A 22,961-nucleotide genomic window follows, 5' to 3' on the forward strand; every position below is an offset into this window, starting at 1 on the left:
TAAACAACACATTGTTAAACTTCCTTACATAAAGGAGTTTAATGAATAAAAAATCCTAACCAAAGCCAGACCTATCCAGATGAGTCAAGAAGTCATGAAATTCTGCAAAACAGAAATCCAAGAACTTCTTAATAAAAGAATCATTAGAAAAAGTAAATCACCATGGTCATGCCTTGCATTTTATGTTCAGAAAAACGCAGAATTAAAAAGAGGGACTCCCAGATTAGTTATTAACTATAAACCTTTGAATGAAGTTTTGGAATGGATTAGGTATCCAATTCCCAACAAAAGAGATTTGATCAAAAGGCTTTCTCAAGCAGTCATTTCTTCAAAATTTGATATGAAATTAGGTTTTTGGCAAATTCAAATATATGAATCTGATAAATATAAAACGGCTTTTGTAACTCCATTTGGACATTATGAATGGAATGTAATGCCTTTCGGCCTTAAGAATGTACCAAGTGAATTTCAAAATATTATGAATGAGATTTTTAATCAATATAGCCATTTTTCGATTGTTTATATTGATGATGTTCTTATTTGCTCAAGGTCAATAGACGAACATTGGAAACATTTGCATATGTTTGCTAGAATAATCAAGTCTAATGGATTAGTTGTATTTGCTTCTAAGATTAAACTGTTTCAGACTAATGTCAGAGTTTTAGGATACAATATTCATTGGTCTACCATCCACCCTATTGATAGAGTCATTAAATTTGCTAAAAAGTTCGTAGATCAGATTACTGATAAAACTTAACTTCAAAGATTCCTTGGATCACTAAATTATGTATCTGAATTTTATCCTCATCTTCGTCAGCAGTGTAAACCATTGTTTGATCGTCTCAAAGATAATCCTCCAGCTTGGTCTACCATTCATACTTCTATTGTTAAACAGATCAAATCACATGTTAAGACATTGCCCTGTCTTGGCATTCCAACTCCCAACTTATTCAAAATAGTTGAAACTGATGCATCTGATATCGGTTATGGAGGTATCCTCAAGTAGCAAACTTCTTCCGGATCTTCCGAACAAATTGTTCGTTTCCATTCAGGAGTATGGAATCCTACACAAAGTAATTATAGTACTATTAAGAAAGAGATATTATCTATTGTATTATGCATTAGCAAATTTCAAGATGATTTATTAAATCAAAATTTTTTAATCTGAGTCGATTGCAAATCTGCAAAACATGTTTTACAAAAAGATGTTCAAAACATTGCATCAAAACAAATTTTTGCACGGTGGCAAGCCATATAGAGTATTTTTTATTAGGAAACTAATGAAAAGGGCTTGAAAATTTTGAGTTTTAATGATAAGGACAAAATAAAGGGTAAAGTGAATAGTACCAGGATTGACTTTTTAGTGTAAAAATATGGTTTTTCGTTAAAGTGAACAGTACCAGGTGTTTTTCGTTAAAGTTCCCTTTTTTATTTTGATATTGAGTACATTAAGGACAACCACAATTGCATTCTAGATTTTTTTAACAAGAGAATTTCTGCAGGGGAAGAATGTCAAACAGCAGTAGCCAGAGAAGGCTTCCAGCCACTCTTCCACCTCCACCATCAGTAAAAAAGGAATATATTCCCGATTCCTCATCGGCCTTAGCCACACCAACATATTTACTCCCTTAGGATCCATCGTATGACATATCCGACCAAATTACCAAAAGGCTTTAGCCAACCCATATGATCTATATTCTTCAATGCCATTACCTTCAACACCCAAAACACATAGCTTTGCTAAAACATCTCCCTATATCAAGAAAAATCCATTGGAATATCTTTTCAGCATCCCTAACCAAATTGACAGAAAACAAATCCCAGAAAAAATAGCCAAAACAATCTTACATCCAAATATTCATCATATACCAACTGAATCTTTCAAAACCCTTAAATACTACCAAACAATTCTCAGTGAGACCGAAAGCATTGCTATCAAACTCATTTACAGTACCACCCATGAAAACAAAATACTCTACCATTCCTTCCACATTGGAAGATTTCTTACCGAACAAGAATGGGGACTCCCCCTCTATCACACTAAATCACTTCATACCCAGAATGTTCTTATTCCCAACAACCATTATAATTATTTTGATTACATTCAAGCATGGACCAACATATTCCTGCACCAAACATCTGATTTTAGTCATTCTTGGTTCATCACATTTGACAAAAGTTTCAGGTTAAACTTCTCAGCATGGTTTCCCAATTGGTAGTCAGTGCATGGCCCAGCAGCTAGCTTACTACTCGAAGATCTCATGCAGATTTTATCATCTGGTTTTCATAAAAGGTTTGATCGCAGCCAGTTCGACGACAGAATCACTCTTCTACCGTTGTTCATGGCAAAATACAAGGTCCCTTGGATCATGAAATGGAACTACGAAGTTGAAACATGACAAGTTTACCATTCCCGGTGGGTTAAATGGTGGGCCAAATTCGACTACCAAAAAATTATCATTGTAGTCTCATCAGAATTCATCATTGTTCCTGTTTCAATGGTATCTCCAACAACAACTACAAAGGCATTGCTAGAAATTCCAGAAAATACACAATCATTATCAGACATTAGTCCTTCATCCTCCCTCAAAGGAAAAACTAAATCATCCAGGTCCTCCAAAACAACAAGTTCGAAGAAAAAAGAGAAACCCTCGCAGCTTAAGGAATAGCAGATAAGCTTATGGAAGAAGTAGCTTTGCTGCACAATGAAGAAGAAGACACAAATTCAGACTCATCAGACGCTTCGTCTCAACCCGTCAAGTGGGCAGATTACCCGGATTCTTAAGACCCATTTGAAATTTGAAATTTTGAAAATGTAATAATTTGTAATCATTTCAGGGTTTTACCCATGTAAATCGCACAGTAGAAGCCATGTGATTTTTCATAGAAAGCAACATCAACAGTGGTAGCAATCATTCAGACATAACACTATTCATGAATAGTAAAATCACTTTTTACTATTCATCCATCATTTCAGCCAGCAGCAGCGTGAATCCACAGGAAAAACATCATCATTTGCTCATCTTTACAGTCTTTGGCTCATGCAAGCGACAGTTAGTAGCGGGATTGCCGGCCTCAATCATCTCATTTCTCTCTATAAAATAAGAATTCATTTTCAGAGGAAGAAGACTTTTAGTCGAAAATAGCTGAGACTTCTGTGAATTCTCTTAAGAACAGAAGCCATTATTCAGATCCATCCCACATTCAGTAAAAATTATCAAACACTTGTATTTTATTTTCAATCAAGGATGCATGCGAGCACCAATGTTTTCCTTATCAATCTTCAGTAGAAGAAATTGTAAGTTGGTTTCCAATTTGAAATAAAATTATTTTCAAATTCATATCTGCATAATTAATTTCATTATGAAGAATATTTTCATAACCACTAATTTTGAATGGCACAAAATTTTTACTCAGAGTCAATTTATTGAGTATCTCAAATTCAAGGTAAATACCGATCGATCATTCATTGTCTTCTTCCTTATTGTTTTTAACATTTGGTATGATATATGCACTCCCAATGAACATAATGAATGTAGTCTTGGTTGTTGTCCTCATAACTTTTACTATCATCAATAGATATAAGCGTCCTCATAACTTTTACTATCATCAATAGATATAAGCTCCGCACCCATTTGGTATCAGAGCCAAGTTAGTGGTAATTGCATTAGCATCTTTTAATCTGCAAGTCAGGTTCATATTCAAGCTTTCAATTTACTATCATCAATATATAAATATATAAATATATATATATATATATATACACACACACACATGATAGAAATGAAAGGACCCACTCACCTTAGGTTCGCGCTACAACTCCCAAGCACGAATATCTAGATGTCTCGAACAATCGGCGCCTAGAACAATTATCAAATCACATCTCATAATTCTTATCGATAGAATACATAATTTACATAAAACACACGCCTATGATTCGATCAGGGAGATCCGTATCACGGATTTCTGATCCGTTACTTCCAAAGATCCACATTATACTTCTAGAATATAATACTAAAGTTTCATTACGATTCAACGGTTGGATCTCCACCAATTGCCAATTCAAGTGGTGATCAACGTTTTATTTTACGAACTTACAAATCCACTTTGGGAAGATCCGTAGGTCAGATTTTCAATCCGTAAATTTCTAATATTATCAAATATTACGTACTATAATATATTAAAATTTGGGGACGATCCAACGGTCGAATCATCAATTCATGCAAGGATCTCTTGATGGCCAACTAGGTGGTCAACTATGAAACTACATTAAACATCATAATTTCCCTAAATGGATGTCAAATATGGAATCGGGCCTTCAAATTTAGCCTAGGTGGAGTCTCGGCCCACGTGCCACCACACGTGGTGGCCAGCCGCCATTGTTCGCCGGAAAATTCCACTATTTTTAAAAATTCTCAAATTTCACAGAAATGAAGATCTGAAAGAGAGGAACAACTTTCATACCTGCCCCGAAGTCCAAAAGTAGATGGAAGATAGTCAATTTTGCCCACAAAGCCGGCAGGTGCCTAAAGCTTCCCGATGTCGATTTGTCGTCTACGGTGGTACAATGGGGTCAAGGTTGGTTGAGATTTTCTCCTGAGATGATGGGCTACAAAGCCCAAGTGGTGGCATCGGCCATCGCTTTGCCAATTAGCCGAAAAATGGAAAAGGGTGGTCGGAGCATTGTTTAAGTTTACATATTACAATTAAATGATAATCATCTTTATTTGTAAGTTAATAAAATCTTAAATTGGATGCCAATTTATCACAAATTCTATACTAAATTATCAATGTTAGCACTTGTGTGGCATGACCAAAATCCACACTCCTACATTAATTACTACATATTTTCTACATTCACAATGTTTGTCAGCTCGCTATATAATCAACTTGATAATGTTAAATTCATCATGCAATGCATTTCCTTCCAATTTTTTGTGATAAACTAATAGATAATTGACTAAATAAACATCCTGCAAAGTTTCAATAAAAATTTCCAAGTTTTTCTTACAATTTCCGTGGTTTCCATGTAATTTTTATCGATATCGATATTATCCCGATATTTCCATCGATATTTCCGTGTTTTCGGACTACCGATATTTCCGATATTACCGATATTTTCTTCCTTGCCAACAAGTAACAAATTTCAAATGTCCATAACTATACCGTTATAATCCGGACTCGCAAACGGCTTTCGCCTATGCGTTCGTACCAACGAGTACTATGAGGATATGCTACAAGAATAAGTCATATGTCTCTATAACCAATGGTCAACGGAAGTCAAAGCCTTCCCCTCTAGGGTATTTTCGTAAATTCACATTTTAAAAATTTATAAAAACGTAAAGTCAGGGACGGGTCGTCACATATATGTACAAACAAATTTGATTATAGTAACAAATAGGAATGTGATATCCACACACCCTATTTTACTTCTCACACACCTTTTTAATTTTCGGCCGTCGGATCGGATGAATTAAAGAATATTAACAGACAGAAATTACCAAGGAGTGTGTGAGAAGTAAAATGAGATGTGTGGATAGCACACCCCTAACAAATATTATCATCATGATTAACCCACTTTTTATGCTGTGAATAATTAAACAATCTTTAAATCTAATGATTTTTTTTAAAATATGATCTTCAAATAAGATAAAAAGAAAATGGACAGTTTGAATTATGACATGTGGACGATGACACACTATCTTGTCATTATGTAACATATACAATTATATGTACATTATTACATAAAAAAATAGCGATTGAGTTTGCCAAGATGGAATCCTGTCCTTTATACTAATAAAGAGGCAAACACTAACTTAGGACCACATGAGTTGTCGTAAAAGTTAAAAAAAAATAAAAATAAAAATGATTGATCTGATAAATCATTAATAAACCCTCCTCCATCAGGAGGAAAGACCACCACTACATAATTACATGATTTACATCTTACTACAACACAGAGCTAGAACGCTTCCCACGTTCTCTCATCCATCTTCCTGAGATTTTTGACCTTTTTTCTGACGGGTGGGTTGTGCAAAGTTCAACAACAATGGTGAGGAGACTGATGGAAGCATGTTGTTTGAAGGACAAGGAGAAGGGAGATGACGATGAGAAGCCAGATTACATGGTGAGTGGGGGCAACAGAATCAGAGGAAAAGTTGTGTTGATGAAGAAGAATGTGTTGGACTTCAACGACCTCAAAGCTTCGGTCGTTGATAGAATCCATGAGCTCTTGGGCAAAGGTGTTTCCATGCAGCTCATCAGTGCCACTCATCCTGAACCAGCAGGTCAGTCTCTCTTTCTCTAGCTAGGTTTCTTCAGTTGAATCGAATTAACAATCCACTAAAATTCTTTGAGTTTTTCACACGTAAGCTCTAGGTAACTTTACATTTTCGAGAAAAATACATCAAACCCAATACGTCGGGTAAAAAAACCCAACTGACTTGGTAAATGGAATAGATGTGAGGCCTATTTCTCTAATTGATCCGTTGATGTGTATTTTTTTTTTTTTTTTTTGGAAAACTTATAGCTGTCAGAGTATTTTTTCTAGTTTACTAAAATTCTTTTGTTAGGTGTTTGCAATTCATGAATTTAATCTTGAAACCTACATAACTGGTCGCAAAAGCTATGTTGAAGAAGAGAAGTACATTAGGATTTTGACAAAGCTGAAGATTTGACTCAAAATTCTTATTCATGTTTAGCAAATGGATTGAAATCGAGAGGGAAGCTTGGAGAGGTAGCTTACTTGGAGAAATGGGTTACAACGACTACATCTTTGTCGGCCGGAGAAGCTAGTTTCTCCATTTCCTTGGATTGGAATGAGTCTCATGGTGTTCCCGGGGCATTGTTGATCCGAAACCACCACCATAGCCAATTCTATCTCAAGACAATAACATTAGAAGACGTTCCTGGGCACGGTCAACTCCATTTTGTCTGCAATTCTTGGGTATACCCAGCACATCGTTACAAGTACAATAGAATATTTTTCCCCAACAAGGTACTGGTTAATTAACATAATGCCAAGTATAACATCCATTAGGGAGAGACAGTTCACTAGTTTTTTTTTCTTTTTATAATTTTTATTTAAGAAAGAAGAAATCTGGAATCTTGTAGCTCATGCAGCATGTTCTTTGATTAAAATAACAAGTAAATAAAGGTTTAGTGACTTGATCAATTGGTTTTAGCATCTGATCTTATCCGAACCATGTGGTCAGATTCTGATCGATCCTTTTAATCTCAATAGTATGGAAAAATCATAATCCATTACTTTTCCAGCTGGATTAGCACTCGCACTTAAAAAAATCATTTTATATTATGTTTGATTTAATTTTTTCTAGTTTCATTAAATCTTTTGGTATTTTGACAAATATAAGATACAACATTAGTTACATTCAGTGGCTTTTTTTGTGGAACACAATTCAACAATTTTCAAAAGTTTCGATAAATTGGTTTTTCTCTAATTTATTGAAAGAGAAATGATTTCCACATATCTTTATTTATTTTTGTTCATTTTTCTCCTATGATTCACCAATCAAATAAGAGTGCGCAAGAAAAAAAAAAAAGACGCTTGGCAGAATCACTTCCCCTGCTGAAAAGCAGAAATGAAACTGAAACGCAGAAATGAAACTGAAATGCTATAATTTTTGTTAAGGTACTTACGAGACTGCACTGGCCTGACTGAAAACTTGATGTTTTTGTTTAGGCCTACCTGCCATCTGAAACACCTGAGCTACTACACCCTTACAGGGAAGATGAACTCGTTAATCTCCGAGGGAGTGGATCAGGCGAACTAAAGGAGTGGGACAGAGTCTATGACTATGCTTATTACAATGATTTAGGGAGTCCAGACAAGGGTCCAGAATATGCCCGCCCTGTTCTTGGTGGGTCGAACGAGTATCCATATCCAAGAAGAGGAAGAACTGGTCGAGAACCAACTAAAACCGGTTCGTAACCTAAATGGCTCATTTTACTAATCAAGTCGTGACTAAGTTAAAATATGGCGACAACACGTACAGCATGAAGCATTCCTTACGGTTCTATCTATGACCAATTTTCTCTTATGCTTTGTACAGACCCCAATTCCGAGAGCAGACTGCCGCTTCTAAGTCTAGATATTTACGTTCCGAAAGACGAGCGGTTTGGCCACGTGAAGTTTTCAGATTTTCTTGCCTATGGCCTGAAATCCCTGGTTCAAATATTGCTTCCAGAACTTAAGTCTTTGTGTGATAAAACTATCAACGAGTTTGACACCTTTGAGGATGTACTTAATCTCTATGACGGAGGTATCAAGCTACCAAATGGACCTATTCTCAAGAAAATACGGGAGTGCATCCCTTGGGAGCTGCTTAAGGAACTGATTCGCTCAGATGGCGAGCGATTTCTCAAGTTTCCAATGCCTGATGTGATTAAAAGTACATATAGATATTTTTTCCCCTGTGACATGGTTTTAGATATGCTACATTCCTATATTGTTGAACATAAATCGTATTCAACTATGAATTTTTCCTGATATAATTGCAGGAGATAGGTCTGCATGGAGGACAGACGAAGAGTTTGCACGAGAAATGCTAGCAGGGGTGAACCCTGTTAACATCACCCGCCTCCAAGTAAAATATACAATTTTCCATGGTTCATATTACAATTATAGTGGCATGGATTTGTTCTAAGTTGTCCAAATAATCACCAAAATTTTAACTACAGGAGTTTCCCCCAGTTAGCAAGCTAGACCCAAAAGTGTACGGGAATCAGAACAGTTCGATAAGAGAAGAGCACATTGCAAGCAACATGAATGGCCTCACGGTTAATGAGGTACAAATGATGCTTCATTTGTTTCCAGTATATATTTTATACGATTATAGTCTGTGTTTTTAAATCTATGTACTGAAATAATCATTTTTGTCCCATTTTGCGCAGGCAATTGAAAGTAACAGGCTTTTCATATTAGATCATCATGATGCATTAATGATATACCTGAGGCGAATAAACTCTACGCACACAAAGACGTATGCCACCAGAACTCTCCTCTTGCTCCAAGAAGACGGGACATTGAAGCCTTTGGCAATTGAGTTGAGCTTACCACATCCACAAGGGGACCGTCATGGTTGTGTCAGTACAGTCTTCAATCCACCAGGACAAGGCAAAAAAGGCATCGAGGAGTCGGTGTGGCAGCTTGCGAAAGCTTATGCTGCTGTAAATGATTCTGGATATCATCAGCTTATCAGCCACTGGTACGATGTCTAACATAGAAAGCGACATATTTTATCATCAGGTAGCAGTTTGGTTCTAGTTTACATGCTAATAATTATTATTTGCAGGTTAAACACACATGCTGTGATAGAGCCATTTGTGATTGCAACACATAGACAGTTGAGTGTGCTTCACCCGATACATAAGCTTTTGCATCCGCACTTCCGGGACACAATGAACATAAATGCCCTGGCCAGGCAAATCCTCATCAATGCTGATGGGGTACTTGAGAAAACAGTCTTCCCAGGTCGATTCTCCATGGAAATGTCAGCCGTTATTTATAAGAGCTGGGTATTCACCGACCAGGCATTACCTGCTGACTTATGCAAGAGGTAAGCCAGAAAGCCTAAATTGAAAATAATAAGATTTGAACTTCCATCAAACTGAATATCATTTCGCTTCTGGTCTATTTCAGAGGAATGGCAGTTCTAGATAAGACCTGTCCTCATGGCCTCAGACTTCTGATTGAAGATTACCCATTTGCTGTTGATGGGCTAGAAATCTGGTCGGCGATTCAAACTTGGGTTGATGAATACTGCTGTTTGTACTACGAATCAGATGATGCGGTCCAAGTTGATTCTGAACTCCAGGACTGGTGGACAGAGCTTCGCAATGTAGGCCACGGTGACAAGAAGAATGAACCATGGTGGCCTAAGATGCAAACAAGAGATGAACTTATTGAATCATGTACCATAATTATATGGGTGGCTTCTGCCCTCCATGCAGCTGTCAATTTCGGGCAATACTCTTATGCTGGTTACCTCCCTAACCGCCCAACTGTAAGCCGACGCTTCATGCCTGAGGCAGGCACTGCTGAATATGCTGAACTTGAGTCCAACCCTGACGCAGCTTTCCTCAAAACAATTACAGCTCAATTGCAAACTCTCCTTGGTGTATCTCTGATAGAGGTTTTATCACGACATTCAACTGATGAGGTTTATCTTGGGCAAAACGATACTCCTGAGTGGACTTCAGATGCTGAAGCACTAGCAGCATTTGCAAGATTTGGAGAGAAGCTGATGGACATCGAAAAGGGAATCAATGAAAGGAACAAGGATATGAGATTGAAGAACAGAGTTGGGCCTGTAGACATGCCTTATACCTTGCTCTATCCTAACACATCAGACACGAGCAGAGAGGGTGGACTCACTGGAAAAGGAATTCCCAACAGTGTCTCAATCTGAACCTTTTGATCTGTATACTAGATGAATATTTTTGAAGTAATAATAGTGTGACATCGTACAATGGGAGTGAAAGACTACCAAATAGGTTTTTTGTAATTCTCATATTCTTTTCTATAATCTTGTACCTAAGTGATGGTGCAGACGGCACTATCTTAGTAATGTGCATTAGTTGTGCAGCTGTAAACATATGCTTCCCTGAAATCAAGAACTCGTGAAACCTACGGGTTGTGCCTCTCTCGGACTCAAATTATTGTTTTCCCCTCAATATCTATTATATAACTTTGAAGCCAAATGTAACTGTGAATCAAAGCTAGAAACAACCCAAAGATGAACACTATTAAACAGCTATGGCATTTGCCAGACGCAAACACTGTCACTAATTTGCCAACAGAAGACTCAAAAAAGTAACTTGTGAAAGTTCAGATGCAGATCCAGAATTTCAATAAAACGAGCAAATATTAGTGTGATAAGCAACTATGAGAAGATAAAAGACAATGTTGCTATCTTGAAAAGAAAAAATTCACCCACCATCTCATTGAAAATCCAATTACTTGCTCTAATAGTCATTTTTGAACTCCCCAATTCCCATCTTTTACATTTCACTTATCTGTATATATGTCTCTTCTTTTTCACTCACTCACAGTTCCCTTTCTTCCAAGGTTTATGTCGAAAATCCCATACGAAAAATTGACATCAATAAATTACAATATATAATATACATGGTTTCGTTCCTAATTATCCCGAGATCTTTTATGGTAAAACCTTACTCACGTTGGGCTAAGAGGTGGTTAGTTTGAGCACTATTGGTGTTCGACAGTTGGCCCATCTCTATGATATTTGACAGTTTATACCAAGAAAACCTATCAAAACCCATATTCCATGTAACATGACAATAACAAATTTAGAACCACGAACCAGTACAAAATTCTATATTAACATGGCTAAATAGAACATGGAAAATATATTTCAATGGGAAAAACAAAGGTAGAAGCAAATATGGGTTGTTTCTAATACACTTTCAAACGCATAGAGAAAAAAAGAAAAAAAAGAGAGAGAGTGAGAGAGAAGACTTACTCCATATACAATGGGAACTGGAGAAGATTGAAGCTGTTCATCGCTTGAGGGCTTGGACTTGGAGCAGAAAACCACAACCGGTCGCATTTGCAGTATTCTACTTGCAAATTAACAATGATTCTCCCCTGTTTCATGCCACTCATCCATTCGTTGCATGTGCCACGTGTAATGCTTGACTTATCATGGATTATTTTAGTTAACTATATTTCACACCTTTCACGTATGGGGGTGGTTTCCAAAATTGGCCATGAAGTTTCGATTTTATCATTTTAATCACAAGGTATTGAAGTTATATCAAGTTACGCTTTTGATTGGGATTGATTTTTCATCCTTCATTAAATTGATGAAATAGTGAGAATGAGAACCTTATATATAGGCTAACAAGTTAGTTTCATTTGTACCATTAACAAAAAAAAAAAAACTAATCAATTTAATGGAGGATTATATGTTAATAAAAAAGGTATATGTTGAAACATTTTCAAAATGGTGCAATGTCACAAAACTTATATCTCATGGCCCATTTTGAAAATCAACTAAAACTTGAAGAGTGTAAAATATAATCAGCTCTTGTTTTTTAATAGCATTATGAACTCATCTAGCTTAGTATCAGTAATAATTTGGGACGCGTATTCAAAATTGACACTTGTATTAAAAAATTATAAATTAGGTTTTCATGACACACCCCGTCCCGAAGGAGGGCATGCTGGCCGTCACGTGAGAGTGACGTGACCATTTGCACAGTACGGAAGCTTTAAGATACAATTTATAAGTTGATACACCCGAAGGTGAGTCCTAATTTTGTCCAATCTGTCAGAACACCGTCGAATTCCTCGTAGTCACCACACCTTTGTGATTCCTGAACCTGGAGGGGCGCAAAACCAAAATTGAGTGGGTCAGTAAAACAATTCTTTTCCAAATCCAAACATTTCTCAAAACGTTGTAACCCCTCTCCGTAAAACCTGTATACTTTCCCAGAAATGTAAAATATAAATATACATATATATTCTCAAAACTTCATTTTTACTATCTCAACATTATCTCTTTATCAATCATGCCATGCCATGTCATCTCAACATTTCTCATATTAATTATGCCATGCCACATCATCTCAACAGTAATAAGGTATGAATGCATCAACATAATCATATCAGGTGCAAGAAAGTAATCAACCGTAGGCCCTCTAATAGCCCTATACGGTTGAACCTAGAGCTCAAAATCTATCATTATCACTCTACCGGAGTCACCTCTGTGACCCGTCCGGCCTTCTGCACACAAGTTACGCTCTAGTGCTTCTCATAAATCATCTGTGCACATAATCTAAGGTCACCCACCAGTCGGAATCTCACTAACACTCTCGCGACTGGTCTGTCGTACCCACTCCGCGTGGACTGTACGACTAGCATCTACTTGGATCCAAGGCGAGCGTGCGATGCGGTGAATACTATAAGCACTAAACCATGGTGCAGGATTTGAGCTCAATATATATCATCATCATCATAACAGTAATTAAATACTCATCTGTGCGTCCACCGCACCATTTCATACATATGCATCATAAATCAATTCTTACCTGTGCGTCCACCGCACCAATTCATACATATGCATCATAAATCAATTCTTACCTGTGCGTCCACCGCACCAATTCATACATATGCATCATATATTAATTCATGCATGGCATTTCAACTCACATTTCTATATACTTTTCATATCAATTCTATGCATGGTATTTCACTTCCCGTTTTTCCACATAACTCATATGCATTTCATTTTAAACATAATTTCATGCATTTTCAATTTCTGGGAAAACGTTAAGTATATATATATATACGGAAAACAAAACTGCCCACTCACCTGGAGTTCATCCAACAACTCCCTAGCACCACACATCAAGGCGTCACGACGATCGCCGCCTAGAATAGTAATCAAATCCAACCTCAGAATTCATATCGATAGAATATTTAACTTATATAAAATACGTCACTACGTAGTTCGATCCGGAAGATCTGCCACTCAGATTTTAAATCCATAACTTCCAGAGGTCCACAATATATCTCTAGGATAACATCCTAAAATTTCATTACCATCCAACGGTCGGATCTCCGTCAATTTCCAAAACTAAGTGACGGTTAACATTTTATATTATGGACTTACAATTCCAATTCCGGAAGATCCGTAACTCGGATTCCCAATCCGTAAGTTCCAATAATCCTCAAATATTACGTATTATAACGTATCAAAGTTTGGTGATGATCCAACGGTCGGATCATCAATTCACATTTTCACCTAAATGTGAAAACTATAAAACGTTATTTGAACACCTAACCAACAATCTTCAATAACTTTCTCATACGGTGTTCAATTTAGGTATATGAATATACCACAGTGATCTACTCGACGTCACGGACGTCGACATATTTTTAAAATAATTTTATTTTTATTTTTTTATTTTTACTGTAGCACCTTCTTCTTCCTTGGGTCGCCGGACTGGTTTTTCCGGCGGCCGTTTTCTGAACAGTTTTTCAAATTGCCATAACTTTGTCATTTCTCAACGAAATCAATTGATTCAAAAACGAAAGTTGTAGCCCTTGAAGAGACAAAGAGAATGGTACCTTGCACAACACCTAGTTCGCCGTGGTTTGGCCGGAAACTGCCTCGAAAGCCTCGGAGGTCGCCGGAAACTGGGTATTTTTCAAATGAGTATAACTTCTTCAATACTCAACGAAATTGAGTGAAACAAAAAGGAAAGTTGTAGTACTTGACGAGACGAAGAGATTGATACCTACCTCGACTCCTAACTCGCCGGAGATTCGCCGGAAAAAGCCTCGAAAGCTCCGGCCAAACTTTGAACTTGTCGATCTCCGTGTTCTTACGTCCAAAAACTTCCAACGAAGCACTCCGAGCTTCCTTGGGACCTCACTAAGCTCACTATGAGCTTGGATTGTCCTAAAAATCAACCAATTCAAAGCTCATGAACAGTACACTTTCATGGGGAGTTTAGAATCTAGGTTTTCCGAAGTAAAACTTACCTGAAATGGATACCAACGTGATCGTGAAGTCCTCAGGATTCCAATGGTGGTCTCAAACTTGACGTTGGTATAGATTTAGGGTGGTTTTGGTGGTGGTCCGTGTGAGTTCGAAGGAGAGAGACAGAGAGAGTGAGAAATCGTGAAGGAGGAGAGAGAAAGACAGTGAACGGGAAATGAGGAGGGTTTTGAGGGATGTGGGGATCCCACGTGGTCCTTATTCCAATCTCCAAACACCAAACTTTAACATTTTAACCTAAAAATCTAAGTTTCATCCTTATTAAATTCCATTTTATTTTCAAACTTAGGAACCTAGATAATTAGCAACCTGAGCTTCACAAATTTAGTATTTCTTAAGGGCAATTTCGTCCATTCACAGCCACGAATATAATAATTTGGAACGGGCTGTGACAATCATCCCTCCTTATAGAATTTCGTCCCCGAAATTCCAGCAACCAACCAATTCATCAACACTTATACCAACCTCGGTAAGTTTCTTTCATCCGATTCTTTTTCTCCCACGTAATTTTCTTCCACTGAATGATTCCTTCACAAAACTTTTACCATTTACTCTATCTTAACTCTCAGGACCTTCTTTTTCCAATCCAAATTCTACTTTTCTAAGGTGAACACTTCTAAAATATAAAACCATTTACCTTATATACTCGATTAGTGGCATATCCATCTGTTGATGTCTTTTGTCATTCCTGGTTACTTTTAGGTTAACTTAATCACCTGAATACTTTGAGGAGACTCATCCATAGTCTCAGGGTCTACTAAAACTCTTTCTCGATCGAATCTTTCTCTACCCAGAAATATTCCATTCACAAGTCAACAAAACACACACATGACACACTTCATGAACCTTATGGCTTCACTTCGGAAACTGCGCAACCAACATACTTAAGAAACTTAGCAGTTCCGTAATCCAATTCTCTTTCCATTTCCGTTTCGAAACAGAAAATAGCTGTCTCAATCCAAAGGTTTATCTCTTTCTGCCTCAATCTGCTGACCAAATAAAACTGTCGAATGGTATGATAAATCTTATTACTTTTGGAATATTGCAGAAGTTGAACAGTGAACTTCGTCCAATATTTGCTTGCTTCAAATCCTCAGCATTAGGCACATACTTTTTGTTTTCTTGTATCCACATACCATTTGAGTCTCGAGTACGACCTTACCAAAAGGCCTAACTTGAAACTTAGCAAGTATAACTTCTTCTCGATCTTTCATTCTTAACTTTACTTTAGTTGATTTCCAATCCACAAGAAGATAATCTTGGCAAGCGTACTAGATATTAATTCTTACTGCAGTCTTCTTATCAAGTGCTTCAGCTAGAACAAACTTTACGATCACCCTGATCGTACAATCATGTTCATTAAGCAATACAATTCACTTTCGCTGCCTCATATCAAAATCCTTCCAAGTAATGGATATTGAAGACTCTTTTGATTTGTAAAATCTTGCATTCTTATCAACATATAATGTCTCCATAACTTCACAGCAAGGATGATAATCGTGACTTCCAAATCACCAGTAGGGTAATTCATCTCATGAGATTCCATTTGTCGTGAAACGTATGCAATCACCCTAACATTTGCATTAGTACATATCCAAGAACATTTAATGTAACATCACCATATACCGATAATTATCGCTATCTTCTGGGAATATTAAAATACGTGCATGAGTGAGGAAATACTTCAGTTGTTGAATCCTTTGCTTACAATTCCTTCCCACTCATACATAACCTCTTTTCTCATCAGTCTCGTTAATGACAAAGCAATGACTAAAAATTCTTTCACAACCATCCAAAATAGCCTGGTAAGCTAAGAAATTCCAAATCTCAATTACGACTCGTGGTTGTTCCAAATTCTCAATTTCTGCTATCCTTTAAGGATTCACTTGAATACCTTAAGCAGACATAACAAATTTTAGAATGCCACTTGATCCATTTAACTTTAGCTTTTGCTAAACTTAGCATACAACTAACGTTCTCTCAATCTTTGCTTCATTGACTTAATACGTTTACATACTCTGCTCTGGCTCAGAATATGCCAGAATATCTTCAATGGAAATGATATCAATTTATCAAGGCATTATTGGAATACTTCATCCAATAACTCATAAAACAGCATGAGTATCCATATAGCATCACCAAACTTCATAAAAACTATAACAAGTCCAGAAAACCATCTTATGATCAACGTCACTTATAATATTCAATTGGTAGTAACCAGATCTCAATTCAATCTTTGAATCTTCGCAATTACTTTTGAGCTGGTTAAATAAACATCAGTACATCACCATGGATAACGGTTCTCAATCGTTACCCGACTCCATTATCTATAATCAAGGAATAGTCTTTAAAGTCCATTTTCTTTCTCACCAACAAACTGGTGCTCCTCAACAGTGTTGTACTAGGTTGAATAAAACTTTTATCAACCAATTCTTTCAACTGAATTTTCAATTCCCTTAACTCATCCTGAACCAATCTCCAATATAAATTTATACCTGGCAACAATTCAATAGTGAACCTCATATCTCTGCCTGAAGGCAATCCAGGTATACTTTCAAGGAAGACATCAAGAAAAGTCTAACCCCTTTTTCATTTTTCACACTACTCCAAACAACATCATTTAGCACCACATGAGCTAAGTATTTTTGACAGCCTTTCAAAACAATCTCTTTGCTTTCACAGCATAAATAATGGCTGAACTCACTTCACTTTGCATGCCCACTCAATAAGGTAACCTCTGATCATCCAGATCGATGGAAAGTGACTGGTTTCCCGTAACAATCCATCTAGTCACAATTATAACCAACCACTCTAATGGAAATAATTTAACCGACACAATACATACTTTATTAATACTGAACATTCTAAATAAGTACAACACTAACATAAAATAACCTACCGGTTTGCTTGCTTAACGAATCCACGAATGAGTTATTAATATTACGGTCTGCAGCCCGCAATACTGATAAATCATCGTTGTCTCGATAAGTAGGCAACCACTCTCAAAGATATAACATTACTATTTTGTCACTTAATGCAAAATACATACACTCGTCTCAACTACATTTATTTACTACTCTCTAGGTAATAACATACATAATAAGAAATATATCAGCCGAAGTCAACTAGAATGACCAATACGGTTGATTCAACTCTTATCTCAATAATACGTCGGCCGGATCCACTCCGCGTGGTCGGCACGGCCGAGCCTATAACTCACCAATTTCTCATGTGTCAGTCAAATCCATTTCTCATGGTCCGTACGGCTGAACATATAACTCATCAAATATCTCTGTACTCACGGTCAATCCGACCAAACTACTAAATCCATAACTCTGCTGAATCGACACTATGATTTCATGGAAAATTGTTGAGTACAACTGATTCTAGGGACGATTCACAACTCTGTGTCCCTTCTGTTCACATAAACACATTCATTAATTTCACATTTCCCAAAGTGTTAATTTTGTACATGCTGCACAAAGTACATTTCCTTTACTCGAGACACCTTGTCTCAAATATCGGGGATTACCAGTATATCCATCACTTTTATTCTGACCAGCGACATTAAAACCTCAGCTGGAAAAATTAACTCTAGCTTCACTTCTTTCGAAGCTCTGAATCTTTCTATATCCTTGATATGACGAATCATTAACTTTATCGTCTTCTTTTAATTCCCATTCTTTTCTTATTCTTCTTTATTCTCGTTGCTCATGTTCTCAGAGTCCTCAAGGCTCAACAACATCTTGTATACTCCTGGTAAGAAGTACAATGGATAGTGGTCACCCAAAATACCACTTCCCTTTTTGCCACCCAGCTTAAAACAACATAACACCTCCACCAAATTAACAACAATATCTGGATGGAACGAGGCAAGTCTGAAAACTTTCTATAATATCCCTCGATCATCACCTTCCTTGTCTCATATTTGTAAACTCTTGTTTACTACCATCAATAAATGCCGGAGGGATAAACTTTTCCTTAAAAAATTTTAAATCGGCTGATTCCTCTGGTGACAACAATTAACATTCCTGTTTCCACCAGGATGCAAATTCATACCCAAAACCAGGTAGTCGTCTCGACCCACCTGTCAGAAGGAAATTTCCTTTGACTTGCATAATCTGAAACATCTTTTCCAATTGGTTAAACCGTCACTCCGCTCCCTCAGGTTCATCATTTCATAAGGTGATTCAAATTCAACTCATAACCCGTCTTAAAATGTCCATTTTGATAATATACTGAATCACCATAATAATAGTTTCCCCCAAACCGCTAAATCAGGGAGACTAAATTCCTCTAACTACGTGGTTTGCTACGAGGCGGTGTAGTTCTGACAGAATTCACTATAAACTTCTCAAGATGTCCAAGATTGCAACCATGCTCTGATACCAACTGACACACCCCGTCCCGAAGGAGGGCATGCTGGCCGTCACGTGAGAGTGACGTGACCATTTGCACAGTACGGAAGCTTTAAGATACAATTTATAAGTTGATACACCCGAAGGTGAGTCCTAATTTTGTCCAATCTGTCAGAACACCGTCGAATTCCTCGTAGTCACCACACCTTTGTGATTCCTGAACCTGGAGGGGCGCAAAACCAAAATTGAGTGGGTCAGTAAAACAATTCTTTTCCAAATCCAAACATTTCTCAAAACGTTGTAACCCCTCTCCGTAAAACCTGTATACTTTCCCAGAAATGTAAAATATAAATATACATATATATTCTCAAAACTTCATTTTTACTATCTCAACATTATCTCTTTATCAATCATGCCATGCCATGTCATCTCAACATTTCTCATATTAATTATGCCATGCCACATCATCTCAACAGTAATAAGGTATGAATGCATCAACATAATCATATCAGGTGCAAGAAAGTAATCAACCGTAGGCCCTCTAATAGCCCTATACGGTTGAACCTAGAGCTCAAAATCTATCATTATCACTCTACCGGAGTCACCTCTGTGACCCGTCCGGCCTTCTGCACACAAGTTACGCTCTAGTGCTTCTCATAAATCATCTGTGCACATAATCTAAGGTCACCCACCAGTCGGAATCTCACTAACACTCTCGCGACTGGTCTGTCGTACCCACTCCGCGTGGACTGTACGACTAGCATCTACTTGGATCCAAGGCGAGCGTGCGATGCGGTGAATACTATAAGCACTAAACCATGGTGCAGGATTTGAGCTCAATATATATCATCATCATCATAACAGTAATTAAATACTCATCTGTGCGTCCACCGCACCATTTCATACATATGCATCATAAATCAATTCTTACCTGTGCGTCCACCGCACCAATTCATACATATGCATCATAAATCAATTCTTACCTGTGCGTCCACCGCACCAATTCATACATATGCATCATATATTAATTCATGCATGGCATTTCAACTCACATTTCTATATACTTTTCATATCAATTCTATGCATGGTATTTCACTTCCCGTTTTTCCACATAACTCATATGCATTTCATTTTAAACATAATTTCATGCATTTTCAATTTCTGGGAAAACGTTAAGTATATATATATATACGGAAAACAAAACTGCCCACTCACCTGGAGTTCATCCAACAACTCCCTAGCACCACACATCAAGGCGTCACGACGATCGCCGCCTAGAATAGTAATCAAATCCAACCTCAGAATTCATATCGATAGAATATTTAACTTATATAAAATACGTCACTACGTAGTTCGATCCGGAAGATCTGCCACTCAGATTTTAAATCCATAACTTCCAGAGGTCCACAATATATCTCTAGGATAACATCCTAAAATTTCATTACCATCCAACGGTCGGATCTCCGTCAATTTCCAAAACTAAGTGACGGTTAACATTTTATATTATGGACTTACAATTCCAATTCCGGAAGATCCGTAACTCGGATTCCCAATCCGTAAGTTCCAATAATCCTCAAATATTACGTATTATAACGTATCAAAGTTTGGTGATGATCCAACGGTCGGATCATCAATTCACATTTTCACCTAAATGTGAAAACTATAAAACGTTATTTGAACACCTAACCAACAATCTTCAATAACTTTCTCATACGGTGTTCAATTTAGGTATATGAATATACCACAGTGATCTACTCGACGTCACGGACGTCGACATATTTTTAAAATAATTTTATTTTTATTTTTTTATTTTTACTGTAGCACCTTCTTCTTCCTTGGGTCGCCGGACTGGTTTTTCCGGCGGCCGTTTTCTGAACAGTTTTTCAAATTGCCATAACTTTGTCATTTCTCAACGAAATCAATTGATTCAAAAACGAAAGTTGTAGCCCTTGAAGAGACAAAGAGAATGGTACCTTGCACAACACCTAGTTCGCCGTGGTTTGGCCGGAAACTGCCTCGAAAGCCTCGGAGGTCGCCGGAAACTGGGTATTTTTCAAATGAGTATAACTTCTTCAATACTCAACGAAATTGAGTGAAACAAAAAGGAAAGTTGTAGTACTTGACGAGACGAAGAGATTGATACCTACCTCGACTCCTAACTCGCCGGAGATTCGCCGGAAAAAGCCTCGAAAGCTCCGGCCAAACTTTGAACTTGTCGATCTCCGTGTTCTTACGTCCAAAAACTTCCAACGAAGCACTCCGAGCTTCCTTGGGACCTCACTAAGCTCACTATGAGCTTGGATTGTCCTAAAAATCAACCAATTCAAAGCTCATGAACAGTACACTTTCATGGGGAGTTTAGAATCTAGGTTTTCCGAAGTAAAACTTACCTGAAATGGATACCAACGTGATCGTGAAGTCCTCAGGATTCCAATGGTGGTCTCAAACTTGACGTTGGTATAGATTTAGGGTGGTTTTGGTGGTGGTCCGTGTGAGTTCGAAGGAGAGAGACAGAGAGAGTGAGAAATCGTGAAGGAGGAGAGAGAAAGACAGTGAACGGGAAATGAGGAGGGTTTTGAGGGATGTGGGGATCCCACGTGGTCCTTATTCCAATCTCCAAACACCAAACTTTAACATTTTAACCTAAAAATCTAAGTTTCATCCTTATTAAATTCCATTTTATTTTCAAACTTAGGAACCTAGATAATTAGCAACCTGAGCTTCACAAATTTAGTATTTCTTAAGGGCAATTTCGTCCATTCACAGCCACGAATATAATAATTTGGAACGGGCTGTGACATTTCATCTCTCATTTTCTTTTCTCATTAATTGAACCTTATTCCACTTCCATTTTTATCAAGGTCATTGACTTTTATCCACCCCATTGAGTGTTTTAGGTACTCAAGTAGACGATGCATCAGATCTTCATGGATGAAGTAGAAGCATGGTCTAAAATATCTATAATATCCTGATATTTCCATCGAAATTTCCTTGTTTTTGGACTACCGATATTTCCAATATTATCGATATTTTAGACCTTGCTAAGTCACTCATGTATCTTACCATGCAATGTATAAAGTGTAAAATATTGTACTAATTCATTATATATAAACGATTATGGTGTGTTTAAACTTCTTTCATTAATTACTACATATTTTCTACACTCACAATGTTTGCTAGCTCGCTATATAATCAATTTAAATCAGTTATATCTATCATGCAATGCATTTCCTTCCAATTTTTTTGTGATAAACTAATAGATAATTGACTAAATAAACATCCTGCAAAGTTTCAATAAAAATTTCCAAGTTTTTCTTACAATTTCCGTGGTTTTTATTCAATTTTTATCGATATCGATAATATTCCGATATTTCCATCGAAATTTCCATGTTTTTAGACTACTGATATTTCCAATATCATCGATATTTTATACCTTGAGTAGAAGTAGTTGATAGAGTCGTCTCCTTTAGTCAGCACAAGTAGCAAACAAAGCCTCTAGTGGAGAATGCATACAGGAGTAAGTCTCACCAAAACTTGGCTATGGTAAAACTGAAAGAGACAAAACCCATAGTTTAAGAGAGAAATGTGAGTTAATGCAACATGTCGGTACTTAACATCTTCGGGACGTAAGTAGAACATGAACAAGGATATGACCATCCTGATGTAGGTGCCTCGTTAGGTTAGGAATTTAGTGGGAAAAATGCTCCTGAACTAAGCAAAAAAAAAAAAAAAAACTGTACATTAGTTTTTTTTTAATTAAGCAATAATGTCAAATCCACTTTAACATTGCTATCCGGAAAAGACAATGTTGAGAATAAATTTATTAAACAAAGAAAAGTAAAATACAACAAAAAGTGGAAGCGCAAGAACCTTACCCCTCAGAAAAATAAAGATTTTTTTTCAATACCAATTAACGGTACAATTTATTTAGAGCAAATCCACCCCAAAACCAACTCCCCAGCACCCAGCCAAAAAAATAGGCCAGCCCCCTGTTTTTTTGCTTCAGCCCGTTACATTGCCTGGCACTCAGCCCATGCCAGGCAACAGCCCAGCA

General features: G+C 37.1%; 1 protein-coding gene and 1 long non-coding RNA gene across 11 annotated transcripts; one reads left to right on the plus strand and one right to left on the minus strand.

Annotated features, from left to right (window-relative positions):
- Nucleotides 1–5,898: 5,898 nt before the first annotated feature.
- On the plus strand, nucleotides 5,899–10,662 carry LOC126607012 (probable linoleate 9S-lipoxygenase 5). Its single transcript, XM_050274428.1, has 9 exons — nucleotides 5,899–6,287; nucleotides 6,702–6,997; nucleotides 7,703–7,943; nucleotides 8,073–8,411; nucleotides 8,521–8,606; nucleotides 8,701–8,808; nucleotides 8,914–9,227; nucleotides 9,315–9,578; nucleotides 9,662–10,662. The coding sequence occupies exons 1-9, from the start codon at nucleotides 6,050–6,052 to the stop codon at nucleotides 10,428–10,430; spliced, it is 2,655 nt and encodes an 884-aa protein (XP_050130385.1). The 5' UTR covers nucleotides 5,899–6,049; the 3' UTR covers nucleotides 10,431–10,662.
- A 1,506-nt stretch (nucleotides 10,663–12,168) lies between these two features.
- On the minus strand, nucleotides 12,169–21,708 carry LOC126607015 (uncharacterized). Of its 10 annotated transcripts, none has more exons than XR_007617465.1 (7): nucleotides 21,298–21,708; nucleotides 21,055–21,214; nucleotides 20,881–20,949; nucleotides 20,123–20,181; nucleotides 14,534–19,130; nucleotides 13,359–14,450; nucleotides 12,169–12,366 (listed from the first exon to the last, which is right to left on the minus strand). It is a non-coding gene; the product is annotated as an uncharacterized LOC126607015 (long non-coding RNA). The 10 variants fall into 10 exon arrangements; XR_007617464.1 differs by having other exon boundaries at nucleotides 13,359–13,417; nucleotides 14,117–14,185; nucleotides 14,291–14,450; nucleotides 20,123–21,214; XR_007617470.1 differs by having other exon boundaries at nucleotides 20,123–20,949.
- Nucleotides 21,709–22,961: the final 1,253 nt, after the last annotated feature.

Source organism: Malus sylvestris, chromosome 16 (assembly GCF_916048215.2).
Source record: "Malus sylvestris chromosome 16, drMalSylv7.2, whole genome shotgun sequence".
Lineage (NCBI taxonomy): Eukaryota > Viridiplantae > Streptophyta > Magnoliopsida > Rosales > Rosaceae > Malus > Malus sylvestris.

What these genes read in the sequence shown, in the direction of transcription:
- LOC126607012 (XM_050274428.1), top strand. Translation starts at nt 6,050, where the DNA reads ATGGTGAGGAGACTGATGGAAGCATGTTGTTTGAAGGACAAGGAGAAG. An exon ending in CACTCATCCTGAACCAGCAG is followed by an intron (nt 6,288 to 6,701) that starts GTCAGTCTCTCT and finishes ATTCATGTTTAG; the next exon opens with CAAATGGATTGAAATCGAGA. An exon ending in AATGCCTGATGTGATTAAAA is followed by an intron (nt 8,412 to 8,520) that starts GTACATATAGAT and finishes ATATAATTGCAG; the next exon opens with GAGATAGGTCTGCATGGAGG.